A 21,435-nucleotide genomic window follows, 5' to 3' on the forward strand; every position below is an offset into this window, starting at 1 on the left:
TGCAAATTGTTACAGAAACAAATGAACGCGGTTGCATTTGTTCTTTAATGTGAAGCAAAGTTACGAATTAAATTAAACATTGTTTCTAAATTGCAGCTTTACTGGCAAAAGTGCGTTTATGAAGGTAGAAACTGTACCTAAACTAAAACCTTTGTATTTCATTACCCTCGTTGGGGAATACTTAATTAATTATAATGTTAAATGAGTGGTTTATGTTCAACCTTTTTGAGGAAGGTATGGTTTCTGTTTCACAGGGAACACAATCATTGAGTTCTTTGTAAATTGAAAATGTGCCTTCACCCCATCTGTGAGTTATTTAAGAAGATTATAGTCCGTGTATGTGTTTAACGGGAATGGTTGCGATACAGTAATTGTATTTAAAGAAAAGACTTGTATTATGTATTTTTATTTAGTTTTAAGCACATCTACTTTAGGAAAACAAAGTTGTATCCTGTCCTCTTTGAAAGGTATTGCACACCTGCGCTTAACTGAAACAGGTGCGACTTGGACAATTGTAGGTGAATTCCCAATGAGGGACCAAGCCTGAATGAATGAAAGATGAATGAGGTATTGGCTCATGCTATTTTCCTTAGCTTAATGTCTGTATTCATTGATCGTGATGAAGTATTTTTTATAACAGTGTCACAGACTTCCAGGGTCGGCGTCTGTAGTTTCTATAGTTTGTTACATTCACAGTTATTTGCAACATAATAATACAAAAAAAAACCTATCAGTATTGTTTGTGAAGTGTGACGTGATGAATGTAGATTTGCAGAGGAAGGCGTGTATGATCTTTTAAAATTGCAACCCAGTGGCACCAATAAATACAAATGTGGATCGTTTTTTATGTCCATTAATTTTAAATCCGTGGTTTGTAGCAATAATGTATTTTGTCTTGTGTTAAACTTTTTAAATATAAGGCTTCTATAGCCTATATTAAAGGGAACACCGCTTTTTCTAGTACATTCACCCAATCATTAGTTTCTTTAGTAATTGTATAGGCAGCGTATATGATTATTATGCGAAGAAAACAGGATACCCGTGTTTATAGCAGGTGTGGATTTGCGTTGTTTAAACTGATGGTTATATTTTTATTTGCTTGCTTGTTTGAAACGGATCTTCCAACAACTTACAGACATCGTTCTGGGAGATAAAGACATGGGCAAAGATTGGAAATGTAAGTGCTGTTTTTCATTGCTTAAACTAAACATTAATTTTAGTGTTCAATCGTATTTAAATGTTTTGGAACTGTAATGTACCATATAACATCTATATAGGTATATAGCTATAGGTATAACGAATAATAGGGCTGTTTTTTTTAATTAAACGGTAATTGTTTAGAGCGTTTTGTATGGCAATTGAACAGCGAATCAAATCAGATCGGTTGCCTGTTGGATTTTTAAAATCTAATTGTATGGTGTGACTTGTAAGATTGGATTTGAACTATCCTTTAACAGTGTTTTACATTTAATTTGTGTCACTTTTTAATCAGGACTTATTTAATATCCGATTTTGGTTTGAACTTATTGTAATACCCGTCATGTGTGTATTAAGAGAACTGTAAATTGCTTGGTTTAAGGGCGTCTGTGTGCTCATTTTTCTTACTTTAAAACGTGTCCAAATAGCTTTCCCGGTTCGCCTCATAGTTTAATTGTGAGCTGCTGTGGGTGACATGGTCCTGTCTCTTTGCAGGGAAGTGACCCACTCCTGTGTACCTGCCTCATCGGTAGCACAGCCAGTTCTTCAATTGATGGTTTTGGCAAGTCCATTCTTCTGAGATTTCTTCCAATGCTTTTTTAATGTTAAATTGTGTGTAATTATGTAAAGCAATGTGCTGTTTTGTATTTTTATCTTCATAATAAAACCTTGCAAATGTATTGCTTTTGTAAGTTTAGTTTTTCTTCCCAGTTGTGACCGGTGTTTATTGTGAACAGTTTTTAAGAAACGATGCGATGGGTGATTTTTTGCTCTCTGCGCCATTGTCCGCAGGGGCTCCCTATCGCATTGTGTCTTGAAAACTTCAGAGGCTCCCCCTTTTGGAAGGAGCTAGACTGGGCCCATCACTGGTGCCTGTGGGCAGTCAGGTTGCGGTCTGGGGGTGACTCAAACAGGGTGGTGCCAAGGGGAACTGGGTAAGCCTTCCTGACAGTCACCAGTGATGTGCCCAGTCCACACCAGTCCTGACAGGCACCTACCGAGTTCGGACTGGGCAGTGGCAGGTTGGCTATAGGCCTGACTGCCCACAGTCACCAGTGATGGGCCCAGTCTAGCTCCTTCCAAAAGGGGGAGCCTCTGACGTTTTCAAGACACAATGCGATAGGGAGCCCCTGCGGACAATGGCGCAGAGAGCAAAAAATCACCCATCGCATCGTTTCTTAAAAACTGTTCACAATCGAGATAAATGAAGGATTTTCCAGCCAAAAACTGAACAACGTCCCCAACCTGAAACACCAATAAACAAAGACAAGTTTAGAACAAAACCGCCATTTATTAAAATCACAGCAGAATCCACAAGACATGCCATCAAACATTACATAAGGTACATTTGGATAAGCAGGTTCACAGCAAAGGATCGAGCAGTAATGCATTCAACGAGTCTCGATTAGAGCAGCGCATACCGAGGAGCAGGATGGACGGGACGGGACGGGACGGGAGAGGGAGGCAGCAGCAGACACCCGGCCCGTTCTGCAGCGCAGCTCTGCGCAATACGACTGCGACCTCAAACTGACCACCTGTGCTGCGGAAATAAGCAGACAGGAGTGCGAGTCTGTAATCCTTTCACAGACTGGTTTCCTTTACGCAGCTGCATTAATATTAACAGTGTGCAAATAAGCAGAGAGTATGTCCTATAGTGACCTACCTACACCACTGAGATGTGGGATAACAGGATCACCGATTAGACACCAGATTAGAAACAGTAACCTACAGGATTATCATTATCAATCGCTACATTTTATTTATTTGTTAGCAGAGTCCCTTGTCCAGGGCGACTTACAATACAATACAATACAATGCAATACAAAGTAAATATATTGACAGGAATATATTTTAGATAATTGATCTATTAATAAAACTTAACTGACACCACCTGTAAATCCCCATTTAAAATGGACACGACAACTAAACGATACAAGTGTAACAGATTGTACATACCATGGATTTAATGATCCGAATCGACTCCCCCAAGACCTCTCCCCTAGAATTACAATACAACACCAGCTGTTCAGTGGGATGGACAGGTGCACTCCAGGTCAATCCAATTAACCAATTAAAGCGATACAATATGTGAAATTAGCCTCCTAAGTTATCCTAACATTAATGTAGCAACCCTACCTCTAACTTAAATTCTGCCTACAAGTTCGCCATAAATTTAATATACATTTGTTACCTCTCCGCATTCTTGGAAAAAATCAATTGAGTGTGAACTGTTTCCGAATAGAAGAATACATTTAGACAGAGATTGGGCTACATGTCAATGAAATGAACTGAACCAACTACCAGTCAAATGCATCGTTCTTGGCGTTTGTTCATTCATTTGTGCTTTTATTTTTAGAAATATACTACCCCCAAAGTGCATTTAGAGGAAACTATAGTAATACAATTAACACATTTTAACTCTGTTTGAAGAAAGCCAGTAATAGTTACGCAATAAACGGCATAGCTCTTAACACATTTTGTGCAATATCACATATCTAAATATACGAGGAAAGCAGTGAATCCACAAACAATGCTGCTATAAGTGTGCGGTTTTTAGCTGAACTAGGCTCCATAAACCTAGAATACACACATGTCCCCTTATTAGTCAAACCCTCTCAGGAAGGGTTTTCCAAATGTGTGCTACTGGTTTACCAGTCCTAACCAACCTTGGCCTCATCTTTTGCATTTAGTTCGCAAAACAGCACTGGCACTGGCACTATGCAAGAGGCTGCATTCAGTATCTAAAGAATGACTACATGCTTTTGCAAGCCAACAGGTGCACCAAATATAGTGAAAACTATACACCAGAAACACATTGACGGATACTTATAATTTAAAACAAAAACACTTACCTGAAATACTGATCCCAATATTAATTCCGAGTGAAGCACCGTCCAAAACACAATCATACATATAAATATTTTAAATAACGTAAGATTAAACTCCAGCCCCAACAAACGCTGACTCCTCCGAACGCCATCCTAACGCACCTGTGGCAAAGGGGCGTGGCCGTACTGGGGGGACTACCTTGGAGGGGCGGGTTCTCACTCGGGATAAGCCAATCACCTGTGCAGCATCAATGAAAGGTGTCATTCTGATAGGGCAGAGCTGATCACCTATGTGAAGCCGCAAATCTGCACAGATTTGCAGAATCCCTCCCATCCCATTGGTGCAGTTGCGCAGATCCGCGCACAACTGCGGACTTCTCCGCACTGGGATCACTCAGATCTGCTCTCTGCCCCAGACAGCGCATTTTCACAAGGAGCACACAAGGGGGAGCCTTTCTCCACTCTACGACTACAAACTTTGTAGATAAAAAATATGATATATTATTATTATTATTATTATTATTATTATTATTATTATTCCTATTGATAATTATTATAATTACCAACATCATTGTCTCAGTCACACGCACACATATATATTAAGTTATTAATTTAACAATTATTATAATAAGGTCTGCTATTGGTAGTTACACATGTACTATCCAATTCCTAGTGCTAGGCCAAATGAAAACTTTAGATCCACCGATCATGTTTTGATTTATACAAAGTGTCTTCTAACAATACAAAGTTACGATTTGAAATTCTGCTCTATAAGGACATCTAGTGTCAGGAATTACAATTACTGAACTTGAAAGCTGTTAAGTTGTCCAACAACGTTTTCTCCAGGGGGTGCTTTAAGGTCTTGTTCTGATTTGGCTTTGGCAGTGCAAAAATAACGGGAGGGGGCATGCCACAAAAAGTTTGACAACACTGCACATACAGGGATCACACAAGAACCACATACCAGATGCATTATGAAGATAAAAGCAGTTTTGATAATCGTTTTATTTGCATAAACCACCACTGTAACTGGCATACATTAGCAAATCAAAGAAACTGTTTACACTATAGATAGGCTTATATATGTATTTACAACCTTGCTACGGACATACATAAAAATATACAATGTCTACAATGTTTGTTTGTACTAGCAAAAGCTGACCTTTTTAGGGAGGAAAAACATAGCAAACAAACAACAATGGAAAATTGACTTGATGGAGATTGCTCTTCATTAAGGCAGCGTAGAGGCGAGTGGCACCTTGTTAGTAAGTCCCCAGGTTCTGAAATAATGTCATCTTGCGTGATTGACAATGGGAGATATTCACATTCGGTGAATCCCAGAATATGTACCCTATTCTACTTATTCTGTGACTCAAAAAATGTCAATATCTCCTACCGTATTCTTCATTCAAACTTCACCTGTCTTTGGCTTTTTTAAAGGCCTCTCTCCTCCACGTAGTTCTGGAAAAGATAACCCTCTCACCCTGAAACAGCTGGTGCAATATATTATTTTATTATTAATAATATAGTAATGGTGAACCTAAATAGTTACAGATCTTCTGGGAAAGGAACATAAAAGACAAATTAAATGATCTGCATAAACATGAAGCTGCTACTCTTATAGTTTTTGCTCCTTGGTTTAGAATCCTGCCTGTCCTATTATTTTTCTTTAGACATTTGATCACATTTTCAAAAGCCTGATTCCAGTGGTTTTACCTACATTGTATACATCAGGACTGATGACCTGGGCCTTGTGTTGAGAGGAGACGTGTGTTAGGAAGGTATGTAGATTTTTAGGACAAGATGCTTTTATTCCCACAGTCTTTGGAGCTCAAATTAAAAAAAATAAAAAATTACTAATTAGGTTTACACCTCTTTCCACCCATGATTGGTAAAGAAAATACAGATAGGATGCTTTGACCTGTCTTTATCAAAAATACAAAAATATGCTTGCACTGTACAATCAGATGTAAGCAATTGTTAAATCATCTTACATACAGACCCTTGAACAGAATGATTTGGGGTCTCTGTTTTAACCCCGGATATGACTGAAATCCTGCCAGTCAGTAATCTGTGATGTGCGCTGAATGTATTAAAAGGTTCTTAATGCTAAACTATACCTCTATATTTCCCTTTTTGCTTTTTTTTTTGTAAAACCAAGCATTTGCAGTAAACATATGTACAGCAACGTGCTTGTCCAAGGGAACAAGCATATTCGACTAAAATGGAGATTGTGTAAAAGACTGATGAGCACTTTCCATTGCTCAGTGGCATAACAGCGGATCCAGTCTTTTGATTTTACGAAGCCGAAACCAGATCCCAGCAATGTCTGTTGAGATGCAAGCTCAGCCCGGAGGCCCAGTCAGCCCTGGCATCCTTGGCTGAAGTCTCAAGCAGACCTGATTACAAGGTGACCATTCCAGTCCATGGAAGCAGTTTACTGCTGGAGGACTGTCAATTCTAGCTGGTGGCTTTCTTTTCCCATTCCTGTGGTAGAAAACACAAACCATAATGAATTCAGTAGACACACAAATTCAGTCTAAGGAATGTTAATTTAATGTCATTGTCTTTGGGTGGGTTACTCTGTTTCGAGGCCTCACCTTGGCTTTCTGTAAAACATTTCCTTTGCTGGCCACCATTATGGATATCGGTCTGTTCTTTAAGGCTGTGGCAGAGTTGACTGGCGATGTGTCACCATTGCTGGGTGTTGCGGGTGCTGCTGTGCATACAGTGGGCTTTGCCTTAGAGAAGAAAGACGGGTGTTAACTCTTCATGTGCTGAAACAGGACACACATTCACTTTGAACACATTCACCATTGAAACTAGTTCTGCAGTTAGTGACAAGATTTAGAAGCGAAGATATGAAAAAGTATCGTTCTCGTGTAAACCATGCAGCTTGGAAGCTTTAAGCCAAGGATTCTCAAATTACAAGACACAAGTACACTGAAAGGTCAAAATCAAAATGGGATGGAAAATTGATGCCAGAATGGAAAATTGCCTCATGCGCCAAGCCTTATTTATTTGAATTTATTGTATTTATTTATTTATTTGGAGTCTAGGTCAGCAGAGAGCAGCAGTGTTTTCTCATGCGGTGATGTAAACAGCTCTTTAAATCAGGCTGACTGGCAAGTCTTACGCTGGAGCTGACTGTATCGAGTAGGACGCTGTCCACTGTCGTGCCCAGGGTGAAGGGCCCCGACTCGGCCTTTTTCAGGTTCTCTTTAACTTCCACCAGATTGAGCTCCAGATCCACTCGCCGCCTCTCCTCCTGCCGACACTCCTCATCCATCTCCCGCAGGCGGTTCTCCAGCGCTGCCTGCTCCGCCCGGTCTGCATCACACAGAGACACATCACGCACCAAGACACATCACACACCGAGACACAGTAATCAGAGACACATCACACACAGGAACACAGCAATCAGACACATCACACACCAAGACACAGCAATAAGAGACACATCACGCACCGAGACACATCACGCACCGAGACACAGCAATCAGAGACACATCACGCACCGAGACACATCACGCACCGAGACACATCACGCACCGAGACACATCACGCACCGAGACACAGCAATCAGAGACACATCACGCACCGAGACACAGCAATCAGAGACACATCACGCACCGAGACACAGCAATCAGAGACACATCACGCCCCGAGACACATCACGCACCGAGACACATCACGCACCGAGACACAGCAATCAGAGACACATCACGCACCGAGACACATCACACACCGAGACACAGCAATCAGAGACACATCACACACCAAGACACATCACGCACCGAGACACATCACGCACCGAGACACATCACACACCGAGACACAGCAATCAGAGACACATCACACACCAAGACACATCACGCACCGAGACACATCACGCACCGAGACACATCACACACCGAGACACAGCAATCAGAGACACATCACGCACCGAGACACAGCAATCAGAGACACATCACGCACCGAGACACATCACGCACCGAGACACATCACACACCGAGACACAGCAATCAGAGACACATCACGCACCGAGACACAGCAATCAGAGACACATCACGCACCGAGACACAGCAATCAGAGACACATCACACACCAAGACACATCACGCACCGAGACACATCACACACCGAGACACAGCAATCAGAGACACATCACGCACCGAGACACATCACGCACCGAGACACAGCAATCAGAGACACATCACGCACCGAGACACATCACGCACCGAGACACATCACGCACCGAGACACAGCAATCAGAGACACATCACACACCGAGACATATCACACACCGAGACACAGCAATCAGAGACACATCACACACCAAGACACATCACGCACCGAGACACAGCAATCAGAGACACATCATGCACCGAGACACATCACACACCAAGACACATCACGCACCGAGACACATCACACACCGAGACACATCACACACCGAGACACACCAATCAGAGACACATCACGCACCGAGACACAGCAATCAGAGACACATCACACACCAAGACACATCACGCACCGAGACACATCACACACCGAGACACAGCAATCAGAGACACATCACGCACCGAGACACATCACGCACCGAGACACAGCAATCAGAGACACATCACGCACCGAGACACATCACACACCGAGACACAGCAATCAGAGACACATCACGCACCGAGACACATCACGCACCGAGACACATCACGCACCGAGACACAGCAATCAGAGACACATCACGCACCGAGACACATCACGCACCGAGACACAGCAATCAGAGACACATCACGCACCGAGACACATCACGCACCGAGACACATCACGCACCGAGACACAGCAATCAGAGACACATCACGCACCGAGACACATCACGCACCGAGACACAGCAATCAGAGACACATCACGCACCGAGACACATCACACACCGAGACACAGCAATCAGAGACACATCACACACCAAGACACATCACGCACCGAGACACAGCAATCAGAGACACATCACGCACCGAGACACATCACGCACCGAGACACATCACGCACCGAGACACAGCAATCAGAGACACATCACGCACCGAGACACAGCAATCAGAGACACATCACACACCAAGACACATCACGCACCGAGACACATCACACACCGAGACACAGCAATCAGAGACACATCACGCACCGAGACACATCACGCACCGAGACACATCACGCACCGAGACACAGCAATCAGAGACACATCACGCACCGAGACACAGCAATCAGAGACACATCACACACCGAGACATATCACACACCGAGACACAGCAATCAGAGACACATCACACACCAAGACACATCACGCACCGAGACACATCACGCACCGAGACACATCACACACCGAGACACAGCAATCAGAGACACATCATGCACCGAGACACATCACACACCAAGACACATCACGCACCGAGACACATCACGCACCGAGACACATCACACACCGAGACACAGGAATCAGAGACACATCACGCACCGAGACACAGCAATCAGAGACACATCACACACCAAGACACATCACGCACCGAGACACATCACACACCGAGACACAGCAATCAGAGACACATCACGCACCGAGACACAGCAATCAGAGACACATCACGCACCGAGACACATCACACACCGAGACACAGCAATCAGAGACACATCACGCACCGAGACACATCACGCACCGAGACACATCACGCACCGAGACACAGCAATCAGAGACACATCACGCACCGAGACACATCACGCACCGAGACACATCACGCACCGAGACACAGCAATCAGAGACACATCACGCACCGAGACACATCACGCACCGAGACACATCACGCACCGAGACACAGCAATCAGAGACACATCACGCACCGAGACACAGCAATCAGAGACACATCACGCACCGAGACACATCACGCACCGAGACACATCACGCACCGAGACACAGCAATCAGAGACACATCACACACCGAGACATATCACACACCGAGACACAGCAATCAGAGACACATCACACACCAAGACACATCACGCACCGAGACACATCACGCACCGAGACACATCACACACCGAGACACAGCAATCAGAGACACATCATGCACCGAGACACATCACACACCAAGACACATCACGCACCGAGACACATCACACACCGAGACACATCACACACCGAGACACAGCAATCAGAGACACATCACGCACCGAGACACAGCAATCAGAGACACATCACACACCAAGACACATCACGCACCGAGACACATCACACACCGAGACACAGCAATCAGAGACACATCACGCACCGAGACACATCACGCACCGAGACACAGCAATCAGAGACACATCACGCACCGAGACACATCACACACCGAGACACAGCAATCAGAGACACATCACGCACCGAGACACATCACGCACCGAGACACATCACGCACCGAGACACAGCAATCAGAGACACATCACGCACCGAGACACATCACGCACCGAGACACATCACGCACCGAGACACAGCAATCAGAGACACATCACGCACCGAGACACATCACGCACCGAGACACATCACGCACCGAGACACAGCAATCAGAGACACATCACGCACCGAGACACATCACGCACCGAGACACAGCAATCAGAGACACATCACGCACCGAGACACATCACACACCGAGACACAGCAATCAGAGACACATCACACACCAAGACACATCACGCACCGAGACACAGCAATCAGAGACACATCACGCACCGAGACACATCACGCACCGAGACACATCACGCACCGAGACACAGCAATCAGAGACACATCACGCACCGAGACACAGCAATCAGAGACACATCACACACCAAGACACATCACGCACCGAGACACATCACACACCGAGACACAGCAATCAGAGACACATCACGCACCGAGACACATCACGCACCGAGACACAGCAATCAGAGACACATCACGCACCGAGACACATCACGCACCGAGACACATCACGCACCGAGACACAGCAATCAGAGACACATCACACACCGAGACATATCACACACCGAGACACAGCAATCAGAGACACATCACACACCAAGACACATCACGCACCGAGACACATCACGCACCGAGACACATCACACACCGAGACACAGCAATCAGAGACACATCATGCACCGAGACACATCACACACCAAGACACATCACGCACCGAGACACATCACGCACCGAGACACATCACACACCGAGACACAGCAATCAGAGACACATCACGCACCGAGACACAGCAATCAGAGACACATCACACACCAAGACACATCACGCACCGAGACACATCACACACCGAGACACAGCAATCAGAGACACATCACGCACCGAGACACAGCAATCAGAGACACATCACGCACCGAGACACATCACACACCGAGACACAGCAATCAGAGACACATCACGCACCGAGACACATCACGCACCGAGACACATCACGCACCGAGACACAGCAATCAGAGACACATCACGCACCGAGACACATCACGCACCGAGACACATCACGCACCGAGACACAGCAATCAGAGACACATCACGCACCGAGACACATCACGCACCGAGACACATCACGCACCGAGACACAGCAATCAGAGACACATCACGCACCGAGACACATCACACACCGAGACACAGCAATCAGAGACACATCACACACCAAGACACATCACGCACCAAGACACATCATTTGGAATTGTGCACTAACATCTGTCCCACCCACAATAAACATTTATAAAGTGCATTGTGCCAGTTCTTCCTAAAGATTACATTCTTATTCATGTATGCAACAGCTGTATTTATTTTTCAGGATTTAGTTAAAGTTTCATCACTACTAAATGGTAAACCAAGAAGAAAGGTGCCCTTCTTGCATCTGTGTAGTATTTTGATTCATATTAAGACTTCAATAAAATAATAATCAAAAACATATGAACCTCGGGACAATTTAATTTGGATATTTTAACATGTAAGGAAAACATTTAGATTTTTTCTTTCTAATTCAATATTTTGTAATAGGGAGAACATGATAAACAAGCCAACCAAGAAAATGTAATTCAGACCAGCTGACTTGTTCAGTTGTAGCTTACTGAAACAAGAATTCATGAAAGGTCCAAATGAATTACTCTGTTTAGCACGGCCTGTACAAGCTTGTCTTTTTTATACTGAAAAATCTCTGTAACATTTGGAAATTAGTAGTGTACTATTTTCACTGGGGCAGAAAGCCCTTTTGTCACGCATTTTTAAAAACAGCTATTTTTCTGTTGTGAAACACAGTATAGTGTGTGAGATATTCTGCATTTGTAACACAGGCTGGTCTGTGAACCTCCCCCCCAAAAATTGTCTTCCTCAGTGAAAGCCCACCATGTTTCCAGACTTTGTTTTCATGCTATTTGCCTTCCACTACAGATAACTCACTGTTATGAGTCCAATAAAAAGTACGGCAGTATTCTGAAAACAATCTAGACCAGTGAACCACATGATTAAAAACATCTTGCTTTATCATGTAAAAAAAAAACTAAATAAACAGAAACCTTTAAATGCACCATTTTCCTTCTTTATTCCCTCTAACATCGATGGCATCCTTTTGTATTTAACTCTTTCACATAACTCAGTCAAATAACCAGTTAATATGTCTTAAAAACACCATTTTGAAAGGCATCTTTTTTTAATGGGAGTCCATTGTGTTGGTGCAACCAGTAGCAGAACAGTAAAACATGAAATGTTGTATATATAAACATATATGTATATTTTTTATTTATCCCATCATTCACCACCAGATGGAGTGATTATGAGCTGGCCTGAACCATGGGGGACAATTATATTAACTTGCCAATCTGACCAAAATGAGACAGCGTGTATAGATTAAGGAAGGAAGTGTGGTACTCTAATTTCCTTAAAATTCATGGTCAAGGGCAATGGTTCCCACTTTGGGGTCTGTGGGGAGCCCTGAGACAGCCATAGAAAAGCCTGACAACATAACCCTCCAAGACGACAACATTAAATCAGCTCTCCCACTCCATTGTTAGTTTCTGACGGATAGAATCGCTATGACTGTGTTAATGGAGGACCTGTCACTATAATAATTATTGTTAATCACTTAGAATGTCTGTCTGTAATGTATTTCATAGTATATTTCTGTGTCAGGCGATCTGTGTACCTTTAGAGGAGGACAGGAGGTCTTTCAGCTCTCGCTTCTGTTTGCGGAGATGGGCCAGGTTGCTGCGAATCTGCTCCTTCTCCCTCTCCAGCCGGTCCCTCTCGTCTGTGAAGCGGCGGGCTTCTGCCTCTGTGCGGTTCTTCCCAAGTTTATTCTCTATCGATCCCACCGAGACTAGATCAGAAAACATCAGTGGGTATTAGTATCTATTTATTAGGCCTCCAACCCAGCATATTCACAAACGTTTGTAGTTCTTTTGAATCTGTATAGGATCAATCAATCAAGAACCCTTTACACCTACCTACTGCGGCCACTCTCAGCTTCTCAGGAGTCTCTGTAGGCAATTTCACCGCCTGGGGGTTGGGCACAGATCTCCGCTGGGGTTCGTTATTGGGAAAGGTGATTTTCTGATTCTGGGACTGGATTTTGATGGTGGCTATGGGGAACGGCTGTTCGGCCTCCATCTTTGGCGCCACAGGCTGGACGTGAGTGTTGTTGCATGTCTGCGGTGGTTCAGGGTTAACCTGGGGTGGCTGTTTTATGTAACATAAGGGAACAGAAACAACAGTGACGACTACATGCCATGAAACTGTTCAGCTTGTGAAGTTGGGAAATGTGCTAATTCAATATATGAAGGATACTGTAAACTGTTACAGCAGTTACAATTTTCTGTGACTTTTCCTTGACATTTTTAGTGGTTTTCAGGGACGCTATGCAGCCTTATAATCACCATCACATCCCAATGCTGAGTGCTGATCCCAATATCCTCTTTTTCCCCTGACTTGTATTTACCACTAATTTGATATTATGAAGGCGCTGAGTGTAAATGTTAACAGCTCTAACATGCTACCTTTACACCCCAGCCACCCTGTAAATCATTTCCCATGACTTTTCCAGGCCTGTAAATGGAGAAGTATGCATCTATAAAACACTTGCCCTGCAGTTTCGAAAATGGGGAGAAACTTCCACATTAGCAAAGTTAAAATACAATCGTTTAAGCTGCCCACAGGGATTTCCTAAAGGGGCATTTTGAAAGATTTCAATCATGCATTTCAACTTCTTATTGGAGATAAAATGCAAAACTGGCAAGGCATACATTTTTTATGAATGTGGCGCTCAATATTCAGTTTTCTAAATTAAGAATAAAACATACAGCAAAGCATGGCAGTAATGCGATTGTAATTAATCACATTTCTTAGTGATAATAAAATCAAAGTGTGGATACACGCATACAGTCAGGTAAACTCCAATAAATACGTATTTATATATGTATAAATAATAAATAATAATGTATGTATTCCATTTGCAGCTACAGTTTTATAGTGCTGTAAATCAAACAGAACTCAAAGCCTCAACTGTCTTATAAAAGGACGCGTAGCTGTGGGGCCCTGATCTTAATGCTCACCTTGCTTGTGGTTTCCTCTGCTTTGCTGTCAACTTCTTCTGAGTCCCTGGGCCCTATGGTGCCTGCCAGTGTGTGGCTAGGGTCCTGGCCCAGCCCTGACGATCCCAGGGGGGAAGTCCTGCCAGAGGTGTGGAGGAAGGATTTCACAGGGATGAGGTCTAGGTAGACTCTGTCTGGATCCTGTTCGGCACTCAGTCGGATACCGACGGCCTCCTGCACGGGGAGAAAGCCATTGCCAGTTTAATGAGGGGCCCTGGGGCCCAATCTTTCACCTGAGTACTGTAACCTGTCTTGTTTGTGCCGCAGGCCTTTGGAAGTCCTATATAAATGTAGGGTGGATTTATTTTCTTCCAGTATTAGAATTATTACACTTCTACAGCTACCCACAGATTTATAGGAGTTGCATGTATGGTGATGAAGACTCTTGGGTTCTGGTTTACGTTGCTAAACAAAGGACTGAAAGAACAAACACCCAATGGGATACCAATCTTACCTCCTGCTCCGTCGCGGCCACATCATCGTAAATGTCATCCGGGTCATTCTGAATGGCAGGCAGGTTGTCTGTGTATGTATTGGGCTCAGAGATCCTCCTCTGCATAAGGCTAAACAGCAGAAATCCACCATTATTTATGTACTGTATACCAACAGAGGCAGCTGTTACGTATTCTGAAACCATTCACAGGAGAAAAATATTTAAAAGGGGATTGCAGGTCGAGTTACAGACTTACTATAAAGAGGTCTTTGCCGCATTGACTATGCAGGATATCCTGTCAGAGTCCACGTAATCGTACGTCAGCTCCTCTGGGTCGGTCTTGGAGCCAGATTGCGACAACAACAGGCCCAGCCAGTGCCCCATCTCTGCTGAGGACTTGGCCTAAACGAGTCAGAGAGAGATGTAGATACTCACTTGAAAAAGGAGCATTATTCATTGTCTCCACAAATCATTCATTGTCTCCTGACTATTTACTGCTATTTACTCCTTCCTGGCAAAGTACCAGGCATTAGGAGTATTAATTAGAAAGGCTATCACATCTGACGGTCCTCAAAGATGCTTTCTTGTGCAATTTCGGCCTTGTTAAGGGAATGCATATCCATTTTTCACTGTAAGTGGCATACTTAAGGTTAATGAGATTCCACAATTTATTCATGGGCAGACTCCATTCTTTCTTTAATACTAGAAAGGCTGAAACAGTTTAGCTGGGTCAGTAAGCACGTCGAACACAGATTTAAAAATCAGATCTGACATAACACTTGAACCCTGTATTAATACTACTTCTACTACTACTAATGATATTTCAGTATTTAACACAATTAAAGACAACAGATGATATATTTTTGTCAGAGGCTGCTAATCGCTTGTGACAATTGTGGGTTGTTCAGCAGGGTAAAGCATTTGCGTTCCTAAATAGTTCCTAAACATCATGACAAATGTACTTTTGAGTGAAAGCCCGAATAAGATGTTTCTAACAAATGATCATGAGTCAAGTGGTGGATTTTCCTTAACTATGTACTGTGTTTGTGACTGACTGAGGCAGTACAACAGCACTTTAAGGCCAGCTCAAAATGGTAATTTACGATCTCTGTCAAATGGACAAGCATAGGCTAACATACAACTATTAAGCTATAATGGTTTGTGAAATAACCCTGAGGCCATTGATTTCTACCTGATGGCCAGTGTATTGAGCCTTTACTTTACAGTAAAGACCGGCCTTTACTGTAAGCATTATCTCCCTTTATTATAGCGTTTTCTAACAGGCAGTCAGATGTCAAACCAAGCACAGAAAACCTCTTGTAGATATGGTGGGGCTTTAACCTCTGGAGCATCAGACTAGGTCAAACTAAAACTCTTAATAGGGACATCAGATAAAATACTCGCCACGTTCTTGGGCTGACAAAAATGTATGGAAAAGCTATTTAATATGCTTTCTGAAATTGTAGATGATCTGAAAGAATGATGCAAAATGGCCAGTCATCTTCCTGGCTGCTGCCAAAGGGGACCACAGCCCACAGTCTGACTTTACTGCTCATTTGTGTTACCACAGAGTTGGCAACCCACTCAGTCTAGCATACTGAAACAATGACATGTGTAACAATGCACTTCAAATACTGACAGAGGTGGGAGGAGGTATCTGATGTTACTTTGTAGGTACATATCATTTTATGGTCATTATTTTAAGATGAATAAAAGCACATTGAGGAGCTGGTTGATGTAAGTTGCTCTAGACGGGAGTGTGTGTCTATACTGCTTGTTTTGAGGGGAGAAGTCTTTACACAATCCCTGAAATACCCTCTCAAGTTTTTTTCTAGCAAGAATCCCACATCCCACTGATTTGGTAACATCACCAGGGAGATGATGGATTCCCAGGAGAGTTCAAGGCAGATTCCAAGCCCATCACCAGAATTATCCAGGATATGTTTGTCTCACCTCCAGCGTGGCTAGCTGTTCTCCGTCCTGCTGGATCCTGAAGGAGTACAGGTGGTCCGGACTGGGGTCTGGAAGCACCATGCAGCCTTCCAGGGTTACTGGTTGATGGGTGACCTTGTTCCTGCCCTTGTCCTGGTAGAACCACAGCTGCCCATTTTTAATCGAACACCAGCGAGAACGCCACTGGCTGTTTACGAGCACGTTGAGGTACCCTGAAGGACAGAGCACAGCGGAGTTAACACCCGAACGCACTACAGTTTACCACACTCCCCAACACCTTAGAGAAAACACTCTTGAACCAAAAAAGTTATTTGTATTCTTTTGCAAAATCTCTCTCTTTATTATTAAGATGCAAGCAATTAACATACATGCTAAATGTCCATACTCCTTAGTGTAAGCAGTAGAGGAAGGTGTGCGTGTGTGTGTGCGTGTATGAATAAACAGTTCTCTGCCGGGAAGCTGCAATGCTGTACAGTAACCCTAGTAGGACTGTGAAGAACAGAGCATCCGGTCCTGAATACAGATTGCGTCTCACCAGAGGTGTCGACAGTTTTCTCTGGACTGTCCAATAAGGTAGGTTTCTTTTTTCCAATGTTCATTAGATGACTCAGCTTCAGACCTGCTCCAGATTTTTTCTTGACTGTGGCCAAGAAAGACACAAAAATTATGGGTTACAGATCACGGCCTACAGTCCTGCTAAATCAGAGTAACATTTATTAATGCACCTGAGACAACTCCAAGCCTAAAACAGAGCATTACCGTCTTTCATTTCTGGAGTTTCTACGTGACTGTCTGTGCTGCTCCCGCTCTCCGACGTGATGGAGTACCTCTCATTGGTGTCACCCTGGCGGACAGCAGCAACAATGTGGTGAAGGTCACGTTTGCATTTCACTTCCTAGTCTCATTTTCTTAGTAGCAGTTCCAGTTATAGAAAAGGCAACTTTGTATATCTAACTGATCACAAAGCCTCTTACCTTCGTGCAGATGAGCCGCGGTGAGTCTGAAGTATAGTGGGAAACATCAGAAACGTCAGCTTGTCTAGCACTGATTTCTTGAATTACCTGTCAAAAGTATTTGGTGACAGATTAACATTATAAGACACCTTAACTTTAAAGATAGACTTTGTGTACATCTTGGCCAGGCTGTGATATTGCTTTTTATATTAAAGAGTTAGCACACCTTGATAGCTCTACATTTAAACACTTGATTAAAACAATACTATTTACACATTTTGCATATTATGGATATTGTTTGTCATTTCCCCAGTTTATATAAACTTGGTTTCAAAAAGGCTGCAGAGTTTTTTGTCTTTTGCTCCAACCGTGCTCCCAGTTACAGATTCATACATATCTGGACACTGCTGTGGATGATATAGGTGTTATATGGTACAATTATTCAGTTAATTATCTATCTGAGAGGTTAAATTGGAATATAAACCAGAAAACATAGCTGTCCTTCACAAACTGATCACTGGACTGCTTGGTGTGTAAGTTGTATGCTACAGATACAAAACTGGACTTAATTTCTGTATAATATTCATGTCATATTGTCTGATTATTACATTTATTTGTGTGTTTATTCATTTATTTAGTTGCAGTTTTCTTACAGTTTCTTAGTAATTTGATTCTAAAATGCTCAGTTTTTAAACACGCCGGTATAGATGAGGAAAACAGGACACTTAGAATTCCTGAAGGCAAGAGGACTAGGACTGGACTTCAGGCAGTTTGCAGTTCAAAGGACATCTGACAATTAACAAGGAGTTCCTCCTCACTCTTCTCTGATCCTTCTTCCTCACATTTCACTGTACATCCCCTCCGTCTCTCCCACTCGGCACAAAGGCCAATGGAGAGCGGTTCATTTCTCAGAGTTGCTCACACAAAATCATTGTGATTAATGTGCGAGTTCAATCCACTTCTGCTGAAAGAGGGTGTTTGTGAGAAGTTTTCAAAGAGGTGCTGCTGACAGCACGTCCTCAGCTCCCACACAAGCTTGGCAATGAAGCCCTGTTCATAACGGCAGGTTGGGAACAATCTCAGGCACTGAAGTGACTCATGTTTGATGTGCAGCTCAATGTCAAACGGGAGATAAGAACGAAGGTGCTCAGTTGAACGAAAACTTAAATTGGAAAAGCTCTTACTTAAAACTAGAGGGACCACGACTGTCAATACGGAGTTGTTAACTCCTCTCTCAAAACTTTCCAGAGGTGGCACACATCGTGCTTTCAAAAGCAACTGTACATTTAAAACCGAAACAAGGCCTGTTGTTGAAGTCGAGTATGTTGAATGTCCCTGTGTGGTCTCTTGGCAGCAACTGATACTGGTAGTTTGAACCAACCTGTGTAAATATGATCTTTTCATATATATTTCCAGAAGAAAATCAAAACAAAAAAACAGACGAAAATAAACTAGACCCCACAACCCCACTACCCCACCCTGGTGTGTAACAACTTGGTTGAAAAAGTTACAAAACACACTATCCATGGGCATGAAGACCTGTCTGCAGATCCAGTGCCAAATGGGACCAGGGTGGATGCAGTGTGTACAGAATAGTGGGACTCCAGCAGCACCACCTCTAACTGACATATGTGTACTTGTCGCCCAGGCGGCCCAACTGCAAGTTCTCACCTTAAGCCACTGCTCTGTCTGCTCCTTGCTCTGAAGGCCCAGAACGATCACCTCTCCGCTCATTGGAACGATCTTCAGGTTGTGCTCTTTCTTCTTCACTTGCTTCTCTTTGTAAATGACGCTGCAGCCCACCAGACTCACATCTAACTGCGGGTTCTGGTCTTTGGAGCTCTTGTAACACTGCCGAAAGAAACAATTCTCCATTATTACACAGGCCACTGGGCACATCTTTATGAAGTACACATAGCAGTTGGGGGTAAAAAATAATAGAAATCACAGGTTACAGATCTTAGGAAAGCTGTAGAGAAACAGGTTGTCAGCTTTATCCATCCAAAATGATTCCCCCTTCCACTTCCTCAAAGAGGAAATCAATGGCAGTCAATGGAGAGAAAGAGTTAAACTGCAGCAAATCATTGTCCTGCAAATACAGGCTGTAAACACTATGATTAATTTCCTGCAGAAATCAATGTGGCATTGTAGCCTATCTTGCCTTCCTTAAGAACACATCAGTCAGACTGCCAGGTCGATTTTTAATCTCTGTCTAATGGCTACCAGTCAAGTGTGGATGGACCATGTATTTTTAAGAGGATACACAGAAGCAAAAGCCCATCGAAAGTAACAAGTTTTGACACAGATATTTTACTGAGGGAGGTCTCCATATTTAATACACCCAACGAATGGGAACATGACTTATTCATCAACATATGCATGTTTTGACTGATTTTGCACCTCATTTTTCCTCAGTCAAGTGGAGTGTATTTCCACATGGCTGATATTAAAGCAAAACATGGACGGTGGAGAAGAAAAGCATCTTTAGCGCTAGAACATAGCTAACTTTCTCAAGCAACTTCCAACTCAGTTCCAACTCTGCCCAGTTCAAGCACCCACCAGCAGGCGGTGCTCTTTGATGACGCACAGCTGCTTGGCCCACTGGCCCAGCCACTTCTTTCTCCACAGGAACGCACAGATACGGGCATCCTTCATCAGCTCAATGGAGGCCTCAGTGGAAGGCCACTGGTGGGTCGTCGACTTGCCTTTAGTCACCTCCTCTTCATCGTAGGACTCATAGGAGCTGCTAACGGCCTCGTAGTCCTCTGCAACACAGAACGCAATACTGTTAAACAGAGTCCTTTTGAAATTTGTGTCATCGCTTTTACCGAAGCCATGCAGCATACTATTTGCCAAGCAATGGTTATGTCCTCATGCATTATCTTCCCTCATAGTGCAGTGAAATCAAAGTATGACAAAAAGATAAAGAGAAGAAAGAAAGAAAGAAACACATGCTGTGATCTTGTGTCTGCATGTAAGAACCAAGATGGAAGTGAAAAGATCTGTGAGATTGCAATGCTATCGTTTCTCCTGATTTGTGGAGGTTTTCCCTGCTCTGCCCTAAAATGTCACACATTGGTTTTTGGCAAAAGATGAAGTGCGTTTTGACTCGTGGGAGCAATGCTGCCCCTTACTGTGAGGTCACAGGCTGCACACCCTACAGCAGAATGAACCTGGAATTAAATTCAAGATGCGAATGTAAGGAAAGATACCCCTGGTGATTGTGGCATAAATAACACCTTCGGCGGCCTCTATATGTGTCCTGGCTCCGGTGATATGCCTACTGAAACAACCAATATCTACAGGGACAGAGAAAAAGGAGAGAACAGAGAAAGCAGAAAGGGGAGGAAGAAAAGGAAAGGTTTTTAAAGAGAAATACAGTAGTATATTGCCAGTACCATTCAGTATTTATATGCACTCGTGGAGAGGTATTGTTTAAC

General features: G+C 43.5%; 1 protein-coding gene and 1 long non-coding RNA gene across 4 annotated transcripts in view; both read right to left on the reverse strand.

The window, feature by feature from the left end:
- Positions 1–2,395: 2,395 nt before the first annotated feature.
- LOC136715744 (uncharacterized) lies at positions 2,396–4,479 on the reverse strand. Its single transcript, XR_010805093.1, has 3 exons — positions 4,050–4,479; positions 3,154–3,196; positions 2,396–2,737 (listed from the first exon to the last, which is right to left on the reverse strand). It is a non-coding gene; the product is annotated as an uncharacterized LOC136715744 (long non-coding RNA).
- A 533-nt stretch (positions 4,480–5,012) lies between these two features.
- Positions 5,013–21,435, reverse strand: part of afap1l2 (actin filament associated protein 1-like 2) — a 50,903-nt gene continuing 34,480 nt past the window's right edge. For all 3 annotated transcript variants that reach the window (XM_066693788.1, XM_066693787.1, XM_066693789.1), the window contains exons 6-19: positions 20,555–20,760; positions 19,667–19,846; positions 18,017–18,103; positions 17,802–17,886; positions 17,578–17,682; positions 17,043–17,254; positions 15,346–15,491; positions 15,111–15,219; positions 14,618–14,830; positions 13,514–13,745; positions 13,213–13,386; positions 7,162–7,355; positions 6,626–6,766; positions 5,013–6,512 (exon numbers count right to left, since the gene is read on the reverse strand). In XM_066693788.1, coding sequence (XP_066549885.1) covers positions 6,486–6,512; positions 6,626–6,766; positions 7,162–7,355; positions 13,213–13,386; positions 13,514–13,745; positions 14,618–14,830; positions 15,111–15,219; positions 15,346–15,491; positions 17,043–17,254; positions 17,578–17,682; positions 17,802–17,886; positions 18,017–18,103; positions 19,667–19,846; positions 20,555–20,760 — 2,111 coding nt within the window. In that variant the 3' untranslated portion in view covers positions 5,013–6,485. The remainder of the gene's footprint in view (positions 6,513–6,625; positions 6,767–7,161; positions 7,356–13,212; positions 13,387–13,513; positions 13,746–14,617; positions 14,831–15,110; positions 15,220–15,345; positions 15,492–17,042; positions 17,255–17,577; positions 17,683–17,801; positions 17,887–18,016; positions 18,104–19,666; positions 19,847–20,554; positions 20,761–21,435) is intronic.

This window comes from Amia ocellicauda, chromosome 20 (genome assembly GCF_036373705.1).
Source record: "Amia ocellicauda isolate fAmiCal2 chromosome 20, fAmiCal2.hap1, whole genome shotgun sequence".
Classification (NCBI taxonomy): domain Eukaryota; kingdom Metazoa; phylum Chordata; class Actinopteri; order Amiiformes; family Amiidae; genus Amia; species Amia ocellicauda.